The 23,580-nt window shown below is 48.4% G+C and overlaps 1 protein-coding gene across 1 annotated transcript in view; it reads right to left on the bottom strand.

Annotated features, from left to right (window-relative positions):
- The window catches only part of ITGA11 (integrin subunit alpha 11), a 603,504-nt gene extending 583,933 nt beyond the window's left edge, over positions 1-19,571 (bottom strand). The window contains exon 1 of the mRNA XM_078683461.1: positions 19,454-19,571. Within this exon, the coding sequence (XP_078539587.1) occupies positions 19,454-19,505 (52 nt within the window). The 5' untranslated portion in view covers positions 19,506-19,571. The remainder of the gene's footprint in view (positions 1-19,453) is intronic.
- Positions 19,572-23,580: the final 4,009 nt, after the last annotated feature.

Raw genomic sequence — 23,580 nt, 5'->3', positions numbered from 1 at the left:
GTCTTGTAAACCAATTCCTCTGCTTTTTCGCAGAAATCCATGCCTCTTGTCCATTCCATCACAGTGGGGTCCTCTGCATTCCTGCAGTAGCATGCCAACTCTGCCTTGGCCAGAAGGAACCTGTGGCTACAACTAGTCGAGTACAGCGAGGACCTCCCATTTCTTTGAGCAAGTCCAATATTGCTATCAGGGGATCCACAAGGACTGTGCAATTGATCACCTCACATGCACATAACATATGGATTCAAAGTATTGCATTATGGTCGAGCATGACCAGACCATCTGAAAGAAATCCCCTTCTGCTGCTTCATATCTAGTACAAACAGGGGTGTGTATCCTGTCAATGTGCCAGACATGTTTTCGTGCATATTAGTATCTATGTAAAAAATTGGATTGGATGAGGCACTTCCTACAGGACCCCACCGAACACCACAGGGCCATCATTGCCTCCCTCCCATTCTCATAATCCAATTCCCATTCATGACGAAGTGCTGCAAAAAGGCCAGAGGCATTGTGCAAAAGAGACCGCTAAATATGTGAGATCTCTTTCTTTCCCAGCCTGGTCAATACTAGTTTGTCTTCTAGTGAAGTGCTTTCCCGGATTGCCCCTCATTTGTCCCCATGAACCTCCAGGGCATTTCTCAACTGAAGGTATCGATAAAGCTCAGAGGCGTACAGTGAGAATTCTGCCTGTAGGTCTAGAAAGGATTTCATATATTTGTGCGACAATACATCCTCCAGCGTTGGAGATAACTATTTTTGAATAATAAAGGCACAATATTCAAGGTTTCGCCTCTTACCGTGTGCACTACCAATTCTTCTATTAAATATATAAATCGGTAATTAATCTTAATAAAAATACATTTTATTGGTTTTAGCTCAAGGAATGTTGGACTTGGCACTGCCTGCAGGGTCATTCCCAGACGTTATGCCTTCACCTTCGTGTTTTCTGAACCCATTTTTGTTGGCTTTAGGGACTCTGCACACTTTACCACTGCTAACCAGTGCTAAAGTGCTTGTGCTGTCTCCTTCAAACAGGGTGAAATTGGCTTTCACCCAACTGGCCTATTTAATTTATTTGCAAGTCCCTAATAAAGTGGTATTACATGTACGAAGGGCCTGTAAGTTAAATTCTACTACTAGGCCTGCAGCACCCACTGTCCCACCCACTTAAATAGCCTTTTAAACATGCCTCAACCTGCCATTGCAGCCTGTGTGTGCAGATTTAAACTGTCATTTCGACCTGACAAAATCAACTTTTTTCCAGAACCAAACCTTCATTTTTAATACATATAATTCTCCCCAAGGGTAGGCCCTACATTGCCCTGAGGACAGGGTGCTGTGTACTTAAAATGCTGGGCATGTGTTTTAAGTTTTACATATCCTGGTAGTGAAAAACTCCTAAATTCGTTTTTAACGGCAACAAAGCCTACCTCTCCTACCGGATTATGTTGCTTTATGTTATGTTATGTTAACTTGTAGAGCACGGCTAATCATCTTTGAGGGTCCCCAGGCGCTGAATAGGGCAGGTTTGAGGAGGGAGGATGATATCATGCTTGTTTTGTGTTGAAGAGCCATGTCTTGAAGTTCCTTCGGCCGTCCATGACAGAGAGGGAGGTTCTGAGGTGTTTCGAGATGTCGTTCCAGGTTTTGGCTGCGAGGTATGAGAAAAAGCGTCCTTCGCTTTTGGTCTTCTTGATGCAAGGGAGCTATGCTCTTGCCTGAGAAGCATATCGAAGGTGTCTGGTGAGTTGGTAGAAGTTAAAGTGGTGGTTGAGGTAAGCTGTCAAACACACCAGAGAGACGAGGAGGTGAGCAGCCGTCCCCCTAGAGATAAACTATACACTCAAGAAATACGGCAGCTGTAGGTAGAGAGCACAATTAGTGCTTATACATAAACAATCAGCTTATCATACTTTGATGGTCCCAGATAGCATGTGCGAGTGCTTAAAGGGGAGAAAGGAAAGGATGGGAAGGGTCATCCTTATCAAAGAGGAAGCCTCACACACAATATTGTGTCCTGCTTCCTCATCTGCAACCTCTCCCCACCCTGGAAGAGTAATACCACCAGGGTGGGCTCGGCCTACTATTGGACTCAACAAACGAGGGAGTTCCTAGAGAAAAGCTACTGGACAGTGAAGGAATCCAGGTTAGTGAAATAAAACGACCTTAACGTATCCCGGCTATTTGCCTTTATTAGTGGGAATTTAGGTAAGGTTACAAAGTTGATAGGCAGTCATGTGAGAGTAATAACTCACTAAGCTATAAAAATTAGGCCAACATGGTTCTGCCCTTCTGTAACCCCAAACAGATCTGGGGCATTCCTCAGAGCAAGGGATCCCTAATTCATTCTAGGGGGCCTATTGTGAGTCAAAAACAATGAGTAATGATACCCAAAACGTTTTTTAAATGGGCTCAGGTGAGTCCTACCTGAACAAGGTACATCAGAATAACCCTAAATTATAGGGGACCCCGGCTCCTTAGACAGAGAGACAGCTGCGGAGAGCAGGCATCAAGTAGGCTTTATGGCACAGTGGGTCTTTTGATGAATGTTTGAATACAAAGAACACCGTCCCCATCTCTATCTAAGGAGCCGGTATCCCCTATAATCTAGGATTATTCTGACATACTTTGTTCAAGTAGGACTCTCCTGAGCACATTAAACAAAATATTTCATCATCATTACTCATTTTTTTGACTCACATTATATGCAGGCGAATAGGCTCCTTAAGATGAATTAGCGATCCCAAGCCTTGAGGAATGCCCCAGACCCATTTAGGCTTCGTAAAGGGGCAGAAACATGTTGGCCCAATGTTTATGGCGAGTGAGTCATTGTTCTTACATGACAGCCTCTCAACGTTGTAACCTTACCTAACTTACCCTCTAATAAAGGCAAATAGCCGGGATACTTACAGTTCGTTTTGATTCACTAACCTGGATCCCTTCACTGTCCAGTAGCTTTTATCTAAAAACTCCCTCCTGTGTTGAGTCCAATAGGAGGTTGAGTCTGCCCCGGAGGTACTACCGTTCCAAGGTGGGGAGAGGTTGCTGATGATGAAGCATGCAACAATATTGTGTGTGAGGCTTTCTCTTCCATAAGGATGACCCTTCCTGTCCTTTCCTCTCTCTCTTTTCAGCACTCACATATGCTATCTGGGACCATCCAAGTATGATAAACTGATTGTTTATGTTTAGGTATAAGCACTAATTGTTCTCTCTACCTACAGCTGTCATATTTCTAGTGTTCATAGTTGAGGTAAGCTGGACCTGGGTTGTGGAGAGCTTTGTAGGTGTGGGTGAGTAGCTTGAACTGACATCTTTCCTGGACTGGGGAGCCGGTGGAGATTGTTGAGGTGTGGAGAGATGTGGTTATTTCGCAGAATGTTCAGGATGAGTCTGGCGGTGGCTTTCTGGGTGGTTTGGAGTTGGCATAGGACGTGAGCTGGGATTTCCATGTAGAGGGCGGTTCTGTAATCAACTTTACTTGTTATAAGAGCCTGGGCGACCGTTCGTCTGATGTTCAGTGGGATCCATTTGAAAATCTTGCATATCATTCGCAGGATGTAGCCTGATGAGGAGATTGCATTGATCAGTCTGGTTATGGAAAAGTTAGTGTTCAGGATGATCCAGAGTTTCTTTGCATGGTCCACAGGGGTGAGTGGCCAAGTTCGGAAGGCCACCAAGAGGCATACCAGAGGAAGTGGTTGTTGCCGAAGATCAGGACTTAGGTTATGTATGTGTTGAGCTGGAGGCAGTTGTTTTACATCCATGCAGGGATATTGCTCATGCAGTTGGCGAAGTTTGCTTTGACAGTGCTTGTTGAGTCAGTAAGGGAGAGGATGAGCTATGTGTCATTGGTGTAAGATCCTATGTTCATGCAGTGGGCTCTGACAGTGCCCGCAAGGGGCGTCATGTAGACGTTGAAAAGTGTTGGGCTGAGCGATGCTCCTTAAGGGACTCCGCAGATTAATATCTTGGGTTCTGAGGTGTAAGGCAGAAGTCTCGCTAGTGGAGTTCTCTCCATGAGGAAGGAGGATATCCACTTGAGGGCCAGTCCGCAAATACCCAAGTGCTGAAGCTTTCTCATGAGTGACTTGTGGGAGACAGTATCGAAAGCTGCTGAGAGGTCGAGGAGAATGAGTGCGGCCATTACTCCTCGGTCAAGGATGCTTCTGATGTCATTGGTGGCCGCAGTGAGGGCTGTGATGTGGTTGGTGCAAAACCCTGATTAAGACCTGTCTAGCAGTTGATGGAGATCTAGGTGGTCTGAAAGTTGGGTAATGATGGCTTCCCCCATGATTTTAGCAGGAAAAGGCATGAGCGAGATGGGTCTGTAGCTGATGTGGGTGTTGGGGTCAGCTGCTGGTTTCTTCAATATGGTGGTGACTTATGAGCATTTCCAGCCAGACGGGAAGGTGGTGGTGGTTCTGAAGGTGTTGATGATAGCGGTCACTGCAGCGGAGATGATGGTACTTCCAAGGTTGTATATGATGTGGGGAGATGGATTTGAAGGGGGCTCCTGAGTGGATGGTATTCATCAGGGTGGTGGTTCCTTCATTGAAGAAGGGATTCTAGTTGCTTTTTGGTCATGAAGGGGGTGTCCGACTGGTCGGGGGAGTTCGTATTAGTATGCTGTGGGTCAAATTTGTTGTAGATATTGGCAATCTTCTGTTCGAAGAAGTTTGAGAAGTTGTTTCAGAGAGCTTGGGATGGTATGATGTAGTTAAGAGGCTGCGGGATTGGAGAACTCCTTGGCGATGCTGAAAAGTTTCTTGCTGTTATTGGAGCTGACTTCAAGTCTGAGAGTTAGGGCCTTTTTCTTTGCGTCTCATAGTGGTAAAGGTTGAGGGCGGCTTTGTATGTGGATCTATCGCATGTGTTTTTGTCAAGTCTCAATTTTCTCTCAAGTTGTTTGCAGTCACACTTGGACTCCCTGAGGTCATGTGTGCACTAGCAGGGATGCTTGCTGTTTTTGTAGGTTTTGTTTCTGGTGAGAGCGGTGTGGTTGGCACAGAAGGTGAGTAATTCACTGAAGAGATTGGTGACGACATCAAGGTCCCCGGTTCGGTTGAGTGGGCATGCCTGTAAGGTCTTGGTCCAGTTTTTTCTTTGGATATTATCTCCCAGTGTCTTGATGGTGCTTTGAGTTTATCTGGTTGTGTGGCTTGGTAGGCGGTTATCGTGAAATGTATGATGTTGTGGTCAGACCATATGAGAGGGTTGTGTGGGTTGGAGGAAAAAATAGGATCAAGGGTGTGAGCTTCTGTTTGAGTCGCTCCTTTGACGAGCTGGGTGAGTCCGAGGTTGCTGAGCTTATCGAGGATGGCCATGGAATTAGGGTCTGTGGTGTCTTCCATGTGGAAATTGTGGTCCACAAGGAGGATGTAGTTGGTTAATCTGATGGAGAGGTGGCGATGAAGTCTCTGATGTGGTTGCAGAATTCTCCCCAGAGGTCATGGGGTAGTAGGTGAGGGTTCCCATAAGGGTGACATTGTAGTCTTCGTATTTTGAAGTGGAGGTGTTTCATGAAGTTAGTGTCAGTCCATGGAGGTGGTGCAGTCATTCGCGTTTTTGAAGATGATCGCTAGTCCTCTGTCTGGTTTGTAGGTTCATCATGGTGTATGATTTTGTAGTCAGGCGGGGTGGCTGTGGTGATGTCGGGTTGGAGGCTGGGCTGAGCCATGCTTCGGTCAGGAAGAGAAGGTCCAGTGTGTTGCTGCGGATTAGGTCTCTGGTTTCAAATGAGTGTTTCCCGAGGGATTAGACATTTAGGAGCTTGACAGACAGTTGGTGTTAGGTGGTGGTGGTGGTGGTGTTCTGAGGTGTGGCAGGTGAAAACACAATGGTTGCAGGAGAAAGGTCCTACTGTGGTGCTGGGGGATGAGCTGCAGCATGTTTGCCAGTGTGTATTGTTGAGGTCATGGAGGATGGCAGAGGAGTAGTGGCAGCGTTTGTTGGCTCCTGTTGCAGCTGCAGCTGGGGTTATGGTGTTGCGCTGGGTGGTCGATGGACCAGAGTTCCAAGCACTGGGTGACGTCCAGGCTCCGACGGGCAGAGACAGGCAGGCCTTTGGAATGCTAGAGAAGCACCTGCTGCACACGCTCACTGTGTGGTTGTGCAGTGGGCTGCATTAAGTAGATCTTGTGGTGGGCAGGACTTCTGTTGGTGGGAAGAACGGGGAGTGGGAAAACCAGGACAGTGGTGGTGTCACTTGGTCAAAATGTGGCAACTGGATCTGGCTGGAACAAGCAGGAACTGGAGGCCACTTTTAAGTGGCAAGCTGGATGCTCAGGTGTCTACTAATGCAGTAGTGCTGAGGCCTGCATTAAGTAGGTCCTGAGATGGTCGGGACTTCTGTTGGTGGGAAAAATGGTGAGCAGGAAAACCCAGGCAGAAGATATGTTACTTGGTCAAAAGGCGGCAACTGGATCAGGCCGGAAGAAACCGAAATTGGAGACCACTGAAATCGCAAGCTGGGTAAATTTATAAGTGATAACTTTTGATTGGGAGTAGGTAGACAGGTCGAGCGTTATGTCTGAAGATTTGTAATTCTAAGCCCTCTTTAATGGTAAAGTTGGAATTTAAATCACAATTATGAAAATTGCACTTTTAGAAAGTTGGCATTTTCTTGTCCAAACCATTTGGTGCCTGCAGCCTGATCCTGGGCCACACAACTAGGTGTAGCTGGCAGTTGGTCTTTGTGAATTGCTCCCAGACAGTGAGACAAAGGAAATCTACATGTTACAGCAGGTTGGGCCACTTTGAGTTAATGGGGAGCAGCTGTCACCTTCCACACTTGCAAAAACAACAAGTGATGGACTGAATGTGGATCAATGTCACACACTCCCCCAGTCAAAAGATCTGGGCCCAAATCCATCGTTTTTTTGCACTCCACACCACCCTGGGTTAGACAATGGCGATATGCAAATCAGCTCTGACCCTGTTGCCCCATGGGAACAGTCCAGTCCGAACTACAAAAGCCATGTCCTTCCCAGAACGGAATCAAGCATCCGAGGACCGGACCGGTTTCGAGGTAACACCTCTCTTCAGCCCGGCTAGCTTGACTCCAAGTGGTGTGGAGTGCCTGGGACCCACGTCTGGGCATCCCCAGCGCACTTAGGGCGGCAATTGCAAAAACAACAAGTGATGGACTGAATGTGGATCAATGTCACACACTCCCCCAGTCAAAAGATCTGGGCCCAAATCCATCGTTTTTTTGCACTCCACACCACCCTGGGTTAGACAATGGCGATATGCAAATCAGCTCTGACCCTGTTGCCCCATGGGAACAGTCCAGTCCGAACTACAAAAGCCATGTCCTTCCCAGAACGGAATCAAGCATCCGAGGACCGGACCGGTTTCGAGGTAACACCTCTCTTCAGCCCGGCTAGCTTGACTCCAAGTGGTGTGGAGTGCCTGGGACCCACGTCTGGGCATCCCCAGCGCACTTAGGGCGGCAATTGCAAAAACAACAAGTGATGGACTGAATGTGGATCAATGTCACACACTCCCCCAGTCAAAAGATCTGGGCCCAAATCCATCGTTTTTTTGCACTCCACACCACCCTGGGTTAGACAATGGCGATATGCAAATCAGCTCTGACCCTGTTGCCCCATGGGAACAGTCCAGTCCGAACTACAAAAGCCATGTCCTTCCCAGAACGGAATCAAGCATCCGAGGACCGGACCGGTTTCGAGGTAACACCTCTCTTCAGCCCGGCTAGCTTGACTCCAAGTGGTGTGGAGTGCCTGGGACCCACGTCTGGGCATCCCCAGCGCATTTAGGGCGGCAATTGCAAAAACAACAAGTGATGGACTGAATGTGGATCAATGTCACACACTCCCCCAGTTAAAAGATCTGGGCCCAAATCCATCGTTTTTTTGCACTCCACACCACCCTGGGTTAGACAATGGCGATATGCAAATCAGCTCTGACCCTGTTGCCCCATGGGAACAGTCCAGTCCGAACTACAAAAGCCATGTCCTTCCCAGAACGGAATCAAGCATCCGAGGACCGGACCGGTTTCGAGGTAACACCTCTCTTCAGCCCGGCTAGCTTGACTCCAAGTGGTGTGGAGTGCCTGGGACCCACGTCTGGGCATCCCCAGCGCACTTAGGGCGGCAATTGCAAAAACAACAAGTGATGGACTGAATGTGGATCAATGTCACACACTCCCCCAGTCAAAAGATCTGGGCCCAAATCCATCGTTTTTTTGCACTCCACACCACCCTGGGTTAGACAATGGCGATATGCAAATCAGCTCTGACCCTGTTGCCCCATGGGAACAGTCCAGTCCGAACTACAAAAGCCATGTCCTTCCCAGAACGGAATCAAGCATCCGAGGACCGGACCGGTTTCGAGGTAACACCTCTCTTCAGCCCGGCTAGCTTGACTCCAAGTGGTGTGGAGTGCCTGGGACCCATGTCTGGGCATCCCCAGCGCACTTAGGGCGGCAATTGCAAAAACAACAGGCACTCCACACCACTTGGAGTCAAGCTAGCCGGGCTGAAGAGAGGTGTTACCTCGAAACCGGTCCGGTCCTCGGATGCTTGATTCCGTTCTGGGAAGGACATGGCTTTTGTAGTTCGGACTGGACTGTTCCCATGGGGCAACAGGGTCAGAGCTGATTTGCATATCGCCATTGTCTAACCCAGGGTGGTGTGGAGTGCAAAAAAACGATGGATTTGGGCCCAGATCTTTTGACTGGGGGAGTGTGTGACATTGATCCACATTCAGTCCATCACTTGTTGTTTTTGCAATTGCCGCCCTAAGTGCGCTGGGGATGCCCAGACGTGGGTCCCAGGCACTCCACACCACTTGGAGTCAAGCTAGCCGGGCTGAAGAGAGGTGTTACCTCGAAACCGGTCTGGTCCTCGGATGCTTGATTCCGTTCTGGGAAGGACATGGCTTTTGTAGTTCGGACTGGACTGTTCCCATGGGGCAACAGGGTCAGAGCTGATTTGCATATCGCCATTGTCTAACCCAGGGTGGTGTGGAGTGCAAAAAAACGATGGATTTGGGCCCAGATCTTTTGACTGGGGGAGTGTGTGACATTGATCCACATTCAGTCCATCACTTGTTGTTTTTGCACCTTCCCCACTGGCACATCACAAAGACTCTGCTTAAGAACTCTTATAAAGGGTTTAACCAAGAGAAGCTGGGGCCATGACAGGGAAGATGGGGCGCCTGATAAATGAAGGGGGTGGAAACCTCTAAAAACTTCCTTTACTTCAAAGTAGGCACCAGGTATAAATATTGGACCCTTAGGCCCAGCTCTTCAGTGTACTTCTGGATCTGTGGAGTCTGCCAGGTAAAATAAAAGGAAAACTTTTGCTGCTGAAAGGACTGTCACTCTTCTGAACTACTGCCCTGCTGTGCTGCCCTGCTGTGCTGCTCTACAGCCCTGCTGTCCTCTTGCCTGGGTGAGAAGGACTAGACCTGCAAATCTAAGCCCAGGACCCCAGAGTGATTCCAAGGGCAAATTTGCTGGCCTCCTGATCAGAAGCCTCAGTCACAGAACGAGCTTCCAACAACCTTGAACCCAGCACCTGGACTCTACTATTTATGAGTCCTGCCCTCCCAAGTGGTGCCAACCCAGTCCTGGACCCTTGGAAGTGGGTCTCAAGGGGTCTATGGGCCCATCTGTGAATTCAGCAAAACCATCGCATCTACTCTGTGGCACGGTGCATCTCCTGCAGAACAGGTGCATCGTCTTTGCTGCTTGACACACAATCCTCCAAAACAACGCATTGCATCTGCTGCACAGACTTCCCTAACACACGTGCTGCACATCACCCATCTCAGCCCATCAGAACAGACACTACACTACACATCTCCACAAAAGGACTTCACCTTGCCCCACACAGCCCTTCGTACCACTGCTGCGTGACACATTTCCACACAAGGGCATTGCCTCGCCTAATGTAGCTCATTGGTACCTGCGGCAAGTATTTTCATGCAAGGGCATTAAATAGCACTTCGCAGCTCCCGGGACCAATGCTGGTTGATGCATCGCCTCACCCAGACCTCTCATGCCCCTGATGCACAATGCCTCCTCAGCGCAGGACTCTGCATCTCTTCGCAACCAGGATTAAGGGACTCTGTTTGGTGGATCTAAGTGGGTCCTTGTAGCTAGAGTGTGCTCCTTCGTGGTTGGACTGAACTTGTGACTTTGCACTGATCCAGCACGACGAGATAACCACAGTTGGTGCTTTGTGATATATGGCACTATTTTCACTTAAATCTGTCAAATTGCAGTGGGATTTTTCGTATTGTGTTTTCACTTCATTACTGTTTTAAGTGCTACATAAATACTTTATACATTCTCTCTAAGTTACGCCTGACTGCTGTGTGCCAAGCTACTAGAGGGTTGAGCACAGGTTAATTTTGGATTTGCCTGTAGCTTCACCCTGACAAGGATTGGGATTCCGCTTGAGTAGGATTTCACCCCCCTCAAACAGTAACCCAACTTCTTACTGGGATGTTCTGAAATGCTGGTTAATAAAAAAAATTATAAAGTACTAAAGCCACTGCAAAGTGCTGAACAGCTAGGGTAGTGGGGGTTGGAGGGTGCAGAAACTTGAGATGGACAGGAGAGGACAAAGAGATTCAAGGAACCTCAGCCAAAGGAAGGCAGCGATCCGAGCAGGGTCTGGTTCGATGGTAGTCCAAGCAGGACTTTCAGGAACCGGAAAGAAATGGATAAAAGGAGAAAAGTCCTTACAAATGAAGGAGGAGTCCTAAAGCCAAGAAGGAGTAAGGGAGGGGAAGACAGAGCAGGAGAATCCTAGGGCCCCGAACAAGGATCCCTAAGGGGTCACTTGTCATCGCAAAGAGTTCAATCAAATAAAGGGCCTTCTCCATGATTGCCAATCAGACTTCGGAGGTGCCATTGAACAATATTAGATTAAACACCTACCGCAGACCTACTAACAGCCCTAGATGGAAATCAGTCAAAAATACTGATCTTGTTGGACGTAACAGCAGCATTTGATCCCACACAGTAGATCACCACGCGCTACAGTGATACTGCACAGCTAGATGGGAAGATCCAGTAAAGTTTTTTATTTGGACGAAAGACTTCCTAACTAAATGCTTGCCACAGGTCACATAAGCACAGCAAAATCCAAATACTAATAACAGTGTACCACAAAAATCTCTCTCTCTCTTTCTCTTTCTCTATTACTGTTTAAAGAATACATGCAACTTCTCCTAGTTCATGGCATACACCAGTAGCAACTGAACTACCCAATATGTGTAGATAACTCCCAGCTAAACCTACAACTTGGAATGAGTTAGAAAATCAGACAAACCTCACAGCCTCACATATTTTATGGCATATGCTTTTTTTAGAACCTCCTTTTCCTGGATGGTTGCAGGACAGATATTCTCTTTATAACAACAAGTCAGAGGTCTCACTTCCATTCTACTGGTCCTCTCACCTTGCCCTGCCCCCTTACATCAGATCAAACCGTGAGGAAGGTGGCATTTCTCTCCAGCATGTTTGATTCCCCTTAATCCTTTAAATCAGTGTTATAGCAGGAAGGAAAAAGAACCTGCAAACCATGCACAGGGAGATCTCACTGCTACTTCTGGTGGATCATAACACAGAGCTAATAAGGGGCCTTATGCTCCCACGTTTGGATCATTCCAGCACAATTATTCAGCTTTTTAATATAAACAGATTGCAAAATTCTAGGGGACACACATTGAAGCAGCAAAGATGTGAATATATAGTGGAAGTTTGACCTTGCAACACTTGCTTTAAAAGCCCTGCAGTGGCTCCGAGTTGAGAAAAAACCTGAGTTAAAGATTCAGTGACCCATGCATATGGTCTTGTGGAGTAAATGCATCAAGAATGTTCAGACCTGGTCTAAAACAATATCTCCTTTTGGTGCATCCAGTCCGCCTTGATCTTCCAACAAACCATGAGGTAAGGGAAACATGGTGGAACACCACTGAAAACAACTGGAACACATCTCAAGAACAGACTCAACCACTCACTCTGCACCAGACTAACTATCGGAGACTTGGAAAAAGCCTAAAGATCGCACTCTTCAGGAAAGCCTTTCTTGAATGGAGCTTTGCTACCGACAGCCCCCAACAGCTGAGCACCTTTAAGAACAGGACCCACTGACTCAGATAAAGGAAGGATGATGAGGAAGCAAAACACCACATCTTCCTTTCCTCTTGCCTTAATCATCAATTGCTTTTCTCCCCAACAGCTCATCCACATGGACTTAAAACTGAACCCTCATAGGCCATGCTCCAACTGATGCTCTCGGTACCTAGACATTGCTTTCTGGGACTCCCAGGACACTCCATGGACCTGTGGAGAGAAGCATACTCTGCAGTAGCTTTAAAGTGACATATACAGTTTGCTGCAACTACTTTAAATAAAATGATAAATACATTCTTAAAGGGAGACAAAAGAAATAGCAAATGCACACTGCACACAGGTGATGCCACATACATCTTGCGCAGCGGAGTAGGAGGTTAGGTCACACTTGCTTGCATGATAATGACATCCTGTTTTGCCTCAATTCAGTGAGTCCTGTGTTATCTACATGATTGTGTTTAATAGAATCTGTCTATGTGACTTTACTCGGAACAATGTGCAGGAGTAAATGTTAGTATTGCGGATTTGTGCAGAGCAAGGGTTCAGTGTTCAAACGCCCTCGCTGCAGTGCAGTTTGAAGTGACAATCCGATGCTAACCATGAATGCAAGTCTTCAGCCTGTGCTGGTGATCTATTACAACCTCTGTGTGTCTTCATTCTTTTGGGTGCCCCTCCCACCTCAAAATCCTTAGCCTGACCAGCCAATTTCAGCATTCAAATTGCAGGTGTTACCCCAATTCCTGCACCAGTAGTGCCTGGAACAACAGTGTGTCAGACCAGTTAGGTCAGTAACCGGACAGTGAGTAAAGGACCCAATGTAGATCCATTAACATGACAACAAACCTCTTGTCACATTTGTAAACTACCATTGGCATCCTAAAAACGTCAGTTTGGACAGTGCCTAGAGCCTCGTTGGGTAGGTATGCTATAGAATTTGGGAAGTACTTGGCCAGGAACTTTAGGGGGAGCCTTGTTTTTGGGTGGGAGTTTTTAATGTGACTCTGATGTCTGTATTATTTTTATGGATTCTCAGCGTCTTGTGCTCAAACCCATAGTGCTATCTCTTTGCACCAAGAATTTTGAGGAAGTAGTAGAAAGGGCAGATGTGTCATATCTAAGATGATTGATTGTACATACTATTTGGCAAACCTGGCTTGCCCAACGTTCACTGAGGACACCCAAACATTTCCCAGTGCACATTGCATTGGTTACAAATCCCCGCCTTATTTGTTTCAAGCACCTCAACACTTAACAAAAATAGCTATTATTGGCATCGCACCTCAGTCCAAGAAGATGGGGGCACAAGTGTTTTTGTGGTATTCCTATTTTAACTGCTATACTTTTCCATATGTAAATTTAAGAAAAGTTGATTTTAAAAGCGACAGCTCTGGTTGGAAAGTAAGTTTATTAAAGGTAATAACTTGAATCATAGAGTGTACGAGTATGGAACACTCTGTCTCCTGGAATAAGACGTAGCTGTCCAACTTTGCTATGCTTGGAGGGTCAAATGTTTAATACTTATTATCATGTCATAGTATTACACTAATAGGACATGAAGTGTTAGTCGCAATACACCAGAGCACTAATTATAGTTCCAGACCCCAATGGTCTAGAGAGAAAAATACCCTGGTGTGTGGGTATTAAAACGCCATTCTGAGCACCCAATTCATTTGAAAGTTCATAACTAGACTTAGCATGTCAAGAGATGTGCAGACCAATTAGCAAACCCACCCATTGTTTTTCGATTAGGACATGAAGTGTTGTTTACGTGACATGTAATGCTGCACATATCTTTTGGAGTTCTGTCAGAATGTCATGGAATGTTGTTTGAATTATGTTTCGTAAATGGAATATTATCATTCAACAAAGTCCATAAAATAACATAGCGTGAGGATATGGAGTGTACTTTACAGATTGCAGCCCAGTGGAAGTGCATTGATTCAAAGAAAGAACTTCCTTCATTGGGTGAGATTTTGAACTTATCTCTCAGGGAGATCATATAGCTGTACCATTTGCATAAGGGTACCCTAAAGGAGGGCCCATGCTCCGGTGGGAGGGAGAAGGATGCAGTGCTTGCATGTAGCATGGGCGACACAGCACTCTAGAAGCACATGGAACAGAAGCTGAGACCGAGGAGGAAGCTGTAAAACTTGGACACCACGCTGAAGCCTCTGAGTGGCTGATGCTACAATGCATGTGACTACTGTGTTTCGAAAGGACAGGAGACAGGCTTGAGGCCCTCGTGGAGGCAGCTGAGCGCGCGAGGGAGAGGTGTGGCGCCGCGGCCAGGGCGACTGACGCTGGAATCTGGGGACCACGGTTCGATCCCCGGCTCCGGCGGCAGGTTAGCCCAGCACCATGTGACTCTGGGCAATAGCTCGCTTAATCTTCCCGACGGCCCCCAGCGCCTAGAGACCCTTACGGGTGATTGTGCGCTTTACAAATGTGGACTTTACAGAGACAGAGGAGAACGAGAATTGGACTAGGACAAAAATTGTCAGAGTGCTGGGAGTTTCTGAACATTGAGACGGAAAAGCTGAAACTCACTCATTCATAACTGAGGGACAATTCGCCACACAGAGCATTGTCCCAAAAGAGAAACAGGAAACCAAGCCCCTGACTCAGTCCTGTGTGAAACACAGACAATAAAAAGAGTGACAGATGTTACACAGTAGTTGAGAAGCCATGCTGGCTTTCGGATTCTCTGAGCCTTCAGTGGAGACAGAGGAGAATGCCCCAGTGAAAATTGTGAAGTGTTTATTGTCAGCAATAAGTGGAGGGAATCATTGTTTCTGTTGCAAACAACATGGAGAAGCCTCTTTTTCATAATTTTGTGGGTGAGCTTTCGTATATAGAGCTAGCTAGCCACTGAAACGTCTCCAGGCGCCTGGCACTGGGTGCTATCCAAATATAGGTGTGAGGGGCGGGTCACACAACGTCTTAGTGCCCTTACCCCGGGGTCCACCATCGGTAAAGTGTTCCAAACAACCCTCTTAAGCGGAGTACGAAACTCGTCAGTCGTCAGTGAGGCTTCCAAGCCTCGGGCCAGCTGTGCAGACTCCCGCCTCCTCATGGTGCTCGCTGGCTTCTCCTGCCCAGACTCTCCCCAGATGTTTTATTTTTTAGATGACATTCGGGATTCGGCACATGCTTTTTGTACTCTGACCTTTAAACGGTGCTTCCCCTTTAAACTTTCTGCGCGTTTCCAAAGCACTGCTGGCCAGAGGGTGACAGGGCGGGGGGGGGGGAGGTTAGGGGTACCTTGCAACTACTTCCGCTCTGCTCTCTCCTGCAGGCACCACTCTCGGAGGGCCTAGTGATAAAAGTGCCAAAGGGCCGAGGATAGGGCGCGATCAGGGCCTCGTGCATTAGTAGTGGCACAGTAGGTGAGGTGCTAACCGCCCCCACCCCTCCTTCGTCCCACGAGCAGGGGTGGGCGAGGGTTTCAGGGCTGTGGACACTACTCTGCGACCGAAGGTTAAAATGGATTGGTTGATAGTCAGTGTCTGTGTCGCTGCCAAATCCAAGTGTACTTCACTAATAGTGAAATAGTTCTTCCACGCGCCCAAAAAGCCTGCACACCACTACTCATTCCATCCCCCGCCCCCTTTGAACTGTTCGGCACGTTGGTTTCAGGTTCTAATAAATTCAATTTTACAACATTTCAAGTGAAAAATGTTGTGGTCATTGAAAAATGCCATCTTTTCGCTTCATCAGCGGAACACTTGGCTGGGGCGACTGCCAGGGGTCTTTTGAGTTTCCCATCTGCACACCCTCTGCCATCCCCGCGTGTGAGGGGCTCTGCCCGGGCCGCCAAGGACGCCTTCTGCAGCGCTCCAAGCTTTGTTCTAGCCTCTCCAGGAGCACCGCCGACCTCCTTCAAGGAAAGAGAAAGGAAATGGATGCCCCCAGCCCAGCAACCCGCTCACTACAGCCAGGAGCGGCAGACTGCACTCTCCGAGATGATGGAAAGCCAATGTGTGAGGTGCGTTCTCTCTTGGACACACAGGCCTCTCTCACAAAGAGTCCTCTCTGAGACACAGCCACCACACACACACACACACACACACCTCTGGGATACAGCTACGCGTGACTGTCCCCTCTCATAGCCGTCTCTGAGACACAGACACCACATGCATACAGACACCTGTGGGATGCAGCTATGTGTGACACACAGACCTCTCTCAGACACTGACCTCAGATTCACAACCACCACACACATACATACACTTCTGGGATACATCTACTTGTAACCCACAGCCCTCTCACACTCACACAGTCCTCTCTGGGACACAGTCATCACATACACACCTCTGGAATACAGCCATGCGTGACACTGTCCTCTCTCACACACAGTCTTCTCTGAGACACAGACACCACACACACACCTCTGGTATACAGTTATTTGTGACCCACAGTCCTCTCTCCCACACACAGTCCTCTCTGGGACACAGCCATCACATACACACACACACCTCTGGTATACAGTTATTTGTGACCCACAGTCCTCTCTCCCACACACAGTCCTCTCTGGGACACAGCCATCACATACACACACACACCCCTGGGATACAGCTATGTGTGACACACAGATCTCTCTCACACCGACCTCAGATTCACAGCAACCACATACCACATACACCTCTGGGATACAGCTGCGTGTGACACACTGTCCTCTGTCACACACAGTCCTCTCTGAGACACAGACATCCCACACACACACCTCTGGTATACAGTTATTTGTGACCCACAGTCCTCTCTCACACACACAGTCCTCCCTGGGACACAGCCATCACATACATACACACACACACACCTGGGGTACATCTATGTGTGACACACTGTCCTCTGTCACACAGAGTCCTCTCTGGGACACAGCTTTCACATACATCACACACCTCTGAGATACAGCAATGTGTGACACACAGTCCTCTCTCACACACACAGTCCTCCCTGGGACACAGCCATCACATACATACACACACACCTGGGATACATCTATGTCTGACACACAGACTTCTCTCTCACACCGACCTCAGATTCACAGCAACCACATACCACATACACCTCTGGGATACAGCTGCGTGTGACACACTGTCCTCTGTCACACACAGTCCTCTCTGAGACACAGACACCCCACACACACACCTCTGGTATACAGTTATTTGTGACCCACAGTCCTCTCTCACACACACAGTCCTCCCTGGGACACAGCCATCACATACATACACACACACACACCTGGGGTACATCTATGTCTGACACACAGACTTCTCTCTCACACCGACCTCAGATTCACAGCAACCACATACCACATACACCTCTGGGATACAGCTGCGTGTGACACACTGTCCTCTGTCACACACAGTCCTCTCTGAGACACAGACATCCCACACACACACCTCTGGTATACAGTTATTTGTGACCCACAGTCCTCTCTCACACACACAGTCCTCCCTGGGACACAGCCATCACATACATACACACACACCTGGGGTACATCTATGTGTGACACACTGTCCTCTGTCACACAGAGTCCTCTCTGGGACACAGCTTTCACATACATCACACACCTCTGAGATACAGCAATGTGTGACACACAGTCCTCTCTCACACACACAGTCCTCCCTGGGCTACAGCCATCACATACATACACACACACCTGGGATACATCTATGTCTGACACACAGACTTCTCTCTCACACCGACCTCAGATTCACAGCCACCACATACCACACACACCTCTGGGATACAGCTATGTGTGACACACTGTCCTCTGTCACACAGAGTCCTCTCTGGGACGCTGCTACCACACACATCACACACCTCTGAGATACAGCAATGTGTGACACACAGACCTCTCTCACACACATACACACAGTCCTCTCTGGGACACAGTCATCACACACATACACACACCTCTGGGATACAGCTATGTGTGACACACTGTCCTCTGTCACACAGTCCTCTCTGGGACCCAGCTACCACATCCATCACACACCTCCGAGATACAGCAATGTGTGACACGCAGTCCTCTCTCTCTCACACACAAAGTCCTCTGTGGGACACAGCCACCACATACATACACACACCCCTGGGATATAGCTACGTGTGACACACAGACCTCTCTCACACACACAGTCCTCTCTGAGACACAGCCACCATATACATACACACCTTTACGTTTCAGCTATGTCTGACACACTGTCCTCTGTCACACATAGTCCTCTCTGGGACACAGCCACCACTCACACACACCTCTGGGATACAGCTATATGTGACACTGTCCTCCCTCACACACAGTCCTCTCTGAGACACATCCACCACACACACAAACCTTTGGGATACAGCTACCTGTGACACACAGTCCTCTCCGAGATACAGGTATGTCTGTCACACAACACTCTCTGGCAAGCAGACCCTTTCTGACACACAGACCTGACACACAACCTTCTGTGGCACCAACACCTCTGTGTGTCAGCCTTCGACGACACGGAGACCCCGCAGGCCAGCGCACCGCCCTGTGTGACATGCAGAGCTCTCCGACACCGCCCGTCGTAGACAGTCTTTCTCAAGATACACCCTCTCTGGCGCACGCCTCCTTGGATTCACAGCGCTCTAAAGCAGAGTCCTCACTGGTGGCCCTCGCAGACGTGGAGGCATCTCTGGCCCACAGCCGTCTCTGCCACAGAGGCACCTCAGCCCCCCGAGACACCAACCCTTCTAACACACAGCCGTGCACAGGACGCTCTCTGAAATACAGACCCCTCTAGCGCACAGACCTCTGCCACGCAGCATCTCCGGCATACAGCGCTTTGCGGTCCACAGCGAAGGCGCCCCATTAGCACTGGACACCACACCGCACTACAGTTATGCTTATGTTTCACCCCACCTTTCACAGGCACTGGAACTAAGCGCCTGAAAGAGGCGCACAGCTGCGTGAACTGAATATGAATACTTCACTGAGATGGTAGTTGTATTTATTTTCTTTCATACTATATAAGCGTGGTGACACCGTTTCTTGGTAAAAGTTGTATACACAACCAAATACATATCGCCTGTAACACCCCCACCTCATGTCAACCTGCGCGTTCTATTGTTTCTGAGCCATACAGCGCCTCGAAGCAACTTTTTGTGACATAACCTGTAGTGATATGCTAGCACGTATAGCTTAAACACAGCATAACAAGCTGCTTCGCTCCAGCATGTTCACTTCTGAAATGCACTTCAAGCGCTTAGAAGATTCCTAGGCGCTATCCTCGCAGCCTGTACCGTTCTGTGTCGCCCGCATCCGGCTCCAGCGAACAGTGCCCGATTCCAAGCAGCCTGCCTTACCTGTCAGGAGGCTGAGCGCCCACGTCACGAGAAGCCCCGTGTAGCAGTCCATGGGGGGTCTTGTGGGTCCGCAGAGGCTGCTGGGGTCCGTCCTTTCTCCTGCAGAGGCTTTCCAGCTCTGTCCTCCGCGGTCCCCCGGCTCCTACACACCAAACTCCTCATCACAGGAAGTGGGAGGGACAGGCAACTTTTGGGGGAGGTGGAGTGATGGCTCCGCAGACGACTGGAAAAAGTGCTGAATGAAGTCAGTCTCGTATAAAGCCAAATTCGTATGGCACTGGGAAGCGGCTGCGAGGTAACTCAGTGAGTTAATGTCGGATCTGTGGAGGTGTAGTGCAATCTCCCCGGAGGAGCGGAGTCAGTCAGACTTCGTTAACAAGAGACAACTGAAAACAAGCCCCACAGCTACTGTTTCTGTGTAAAATGCAGTTCAGATGAAAACGTGGCATTCTTTTTCAGACTCATAAGCGGATAAAACAGTCCATCGGGTCACTGCAGCGCTGTAGATGCTGCAGGGATAAATGTGCGACCTGCAGATGAAATAAACGTACCTTGAGAAGGGTCAGAGAAACAACTGTTATCACAGCGCTTGGGGAGCGTTCCGATAAAACGACATTTTATTTCGAAGTGTTTGTTTTTGAGTTGGATAGGTATTACGTCAACGTTTTCGTTATTCCCAGAGACCATAGCTCAGTGGGTTGATGCACTTACGGCGAAGCTCTTTGTGTGATCTGAAGAAAAAAGGATATAATGATTCTGAATCCCAGCAGCGCCAGCCCATGTTTTTATTTAAAATAAGTTATTAAAACTTGCACGTGACCTATTTAAAAGTAGCATTTGCTATTAAAATGCTAATGCATATGGATATCGGAGATACTGTATAAAGCCATGTAATAATTGGAGTAGCTTCTTGTCCAGAGGCTGTAACTAGCCAAACGACACTCATCAATGTTTGTAGAATGCAGACTGCAGCATCTCTCGAGTGTCTCCATCACTGGAAGAGCCCAGTCCTGCAGTGACGTCTACCCAAAGATAAAACACACGGAGAAACGGTATTAAAGGGCATTAAAGGAACGCGTTGGGCCATCATGCCAATTTCCTGCTTAGCCACCGCTCTCTCTGGTCTGTTACTTTCCCTTGTCTGCCCCAGGCCTGTGTGAATTCATTTACTGATTCTTTCCCGATTACATCCGCTATAAGGTGTCCCAAGCATTCACTATACTATCCGCTGCTACACCGACTGCAGGTCGCAACCTTTCTACAGCAAGACTGTATGCAGAGCCTGACCTCTCCAGCACAGAGCCTGACCTCTCCAGCACAGAGCCTGACCTCTCCAGCACAGAGCCTGACCTCTCCAGCACAGAGCCTGACCTCTCCAGTACAGGGCCTGGCCTCTTCAGCACAGGGCCTGACCTCTCCAGCACAGAGCCTGACCTCTCCAGCACAAAGCCTGACCTCTCCAGCACAGAGCCTGACCTCTCCAGCACAGAGCCTGACCTCTCCAGTACAGGGCCTGACCTCTCCAGCACAGAGCCTGACCTCTCCAGTACAGGGCCTGACCTCTCCAGCACAGAGCCTGACCTCTCCAGCACAGAGCCTGACCTCTCCAACACAGAGCCTGACCTCTCCAGTACAGGGCCTGACCTCTTCAGCACAGGGCCTGACCTCTCCAGCACAGAGCCTGACCTCTCCAGCACAGAGCCTGACCTCTCCAGCACAGAGCCTGACCTCTCCAGTACAGGGCCTGACCTCTCCAGTACAGGGCCTGACCTCTCCAGCACAGAGCCTGACCTCTCCAGCACAGAGCCTGACCTCTCCAGCACAGAGCCTGACCTCTCCAGTACAGGGCCTGACCTCTCCAGCACAGAGCCTGACCTCTCCAGCACAGGGCCTGACCTCTCCAGGACAGAGCCTGACCTCTCCAGTACGTCGTCTATCTCATCACCTGTCCCTGCCATCTCGAATACATTGGTATGACAAGCAGGGCAGTGAAGTTGAGAATAGGCGAACATAAGAGCACTATCAAATGTAAAAAGGCGAGTACGAAACTAACAAACGACTTCCTAGAAAGTGGGCACAAGCCTGAGGATATTACTTGGACGGTCATCGAACAGATTGACAACGAGAAACACCTACTAGAGAAAGAACAGAGATGGGTTTTTCGTGTCCAGTCAAATAAACAGAGCCTGCTCCCCCGGCTGCTACCCTGAAGGTAAACCCTGACGTTTCCAGTGCCACCAGTGGTGTAGCTAGATTGCAATGGGCCCTAGTGCAAGCAAAGTAACTGGCCCACTCACTAGGGTGATATTTCAGTCTGTCATCTGCCCCCAACACTCCTCAACGTCCTTTGAAAAAGTCTGCATCTGCCATATTAAAACTCACTACCGTTCTCATACACACACAATTTTATTTCCACTTCCTGCACTGTGCATGTGCCCCTAGAGATAACATGCAGGGACTCACAGTCACACCGCTGCCCTCTCATAGGGATATCGCTCATACTGCCCCCACACAGGCATATGCCTCACTCTGCACTCAGACAAGCCCAACTTTCAACCTGGTGACAGCATATTCCTCATTCTGCACTCACACAGACACAACTTTCAACCTGATGACAGCATATACCTCATTATGCACTCACACAGACACAACTTTCAACCTGCAGATCACTTACCCAGAACTCACAAAAGACAATGTTAATCTTACATTCACAGAGGTACATACCTCACAATACACTCATAAAACATGGCAGCCATATTGCACTCCTTCAAGCACACTGTTCACACACAGGTACAACACTCTCTAGGAAGGAGCAGATTCTGGACAGGTGGTGGCATAGGAGACACAGATTGAGTAGCTGGAGCATCAAAACTCTTGAAGTAAGCTACACTGAAGCCTGAATGTCTGCTGAAGTTATCTAATCTCCTATAAACTACACTTGAACCAGCACTGCAGTCTATGTGAGTGTTCGACCTGAGGTCCTTGGCGTGGTTTCCCCCCAACTTTCTGCCTTCAATCCTCCTGTTTTTGCTGACTTTGTTTTTGTTGGCCTTTGGACTATGCACACTTTACCTCTGCTAACAAGTGCTAAAGTGCTTGTGCTCTCTCCCTTAAACATGGTAAAATTGGCTTACACCCAATTGGCATATTTAATGTGCTTGTAAGTCCCTAGTGAAGTGGTGCTACATGCACCCAGGGCCTGTAAATTATATGCTACTTGTGGGCCTGCCGCACAAATTATGCCACCCACTTAGGTAGCCCTTTAAAACATCTCAGGCCTGCCTTTGCAACCTGTGTGTGCAGTTTTAAACTGTCATCTCGACCTGGCAAAATAAACCTTTTACCAGGCCTGAACCTTCCTTTTTAATGCATAAAGTCTCCGCTATGGTAGGCCCTAATTACCCCTTAAGACAGGTGCATTGTATTTAAAAGGTGGATATATACTTTTTTTTTTGTCCTCATCTCACCAATAGTCTTTTGCAGATATAACAAGCCATCGTATCTTACAACTGGGTGCCCCAAAGCTTACTGCATTTGCCTAGGTCAACCCGACTAGCCCCGGGTAGTGAGGGCTTGGTGTAATCATAGGACCCGGGGGAAGACCAACACTTTTTACTCTCGTCGAAGAAAAACTGATCACAAGTCCCAGCCCCAGCTTCATAGAGGTTGCCAAATGGTAATCAATGTCTCCCTACTCCCCTCTTGCTCCAATCGTGCCATGGCAAAAGAGGCTTTAAGCCAGTCTTCTCTATTCGGGGGGATAGGATCTTTCCACTTTATACATATCTCCCTCCGAGCAAGCAATATCAGGTATAGCAACAACTACCTATGAATCTGTGATAGAGCCAAGTTAGTTGAGCCATTACTCCCGAAAAACACCAACAGGAGGTTAATCTCGATATTTACTTCGAAGATACCCGACAGGGAATCTCCCACATCTTTCCATTAAGATCTTAACTCCGGACACTCAAAAACGATATGGATGTCGTCCGCATAAGATGATTTACACCTAGGACATTTGGGGGGGGGGGAAGGGGGGGGTATTAGAGGGGCGGAGCAAACTTGGCTATCCTGGCCGGGGTGTAATATAGTCTGTTAACAACGAAAAAGTGATTATTTTTTAAGCT

The sequence above is a fragment of the Lissotriton helveticus genome, chromosome 3_1 (assembly GCF_964261635.1).
Source record: "Lissotriton helveticus chromosome 3_1, aLisHel1.1, whole genome shotgun sequence".
Lineage (NCBI taxonomy): Eukaryota > Metazoa > Chordata > Amphibia > Caudata > Salamandridae > Lissotriton > Lissotriton helveticus.
The sequence above is the reverse complement of the archived record's forward strand: the minus strand, read 5'-3'. Positions and strand labels throughout refer to the sequence as shown.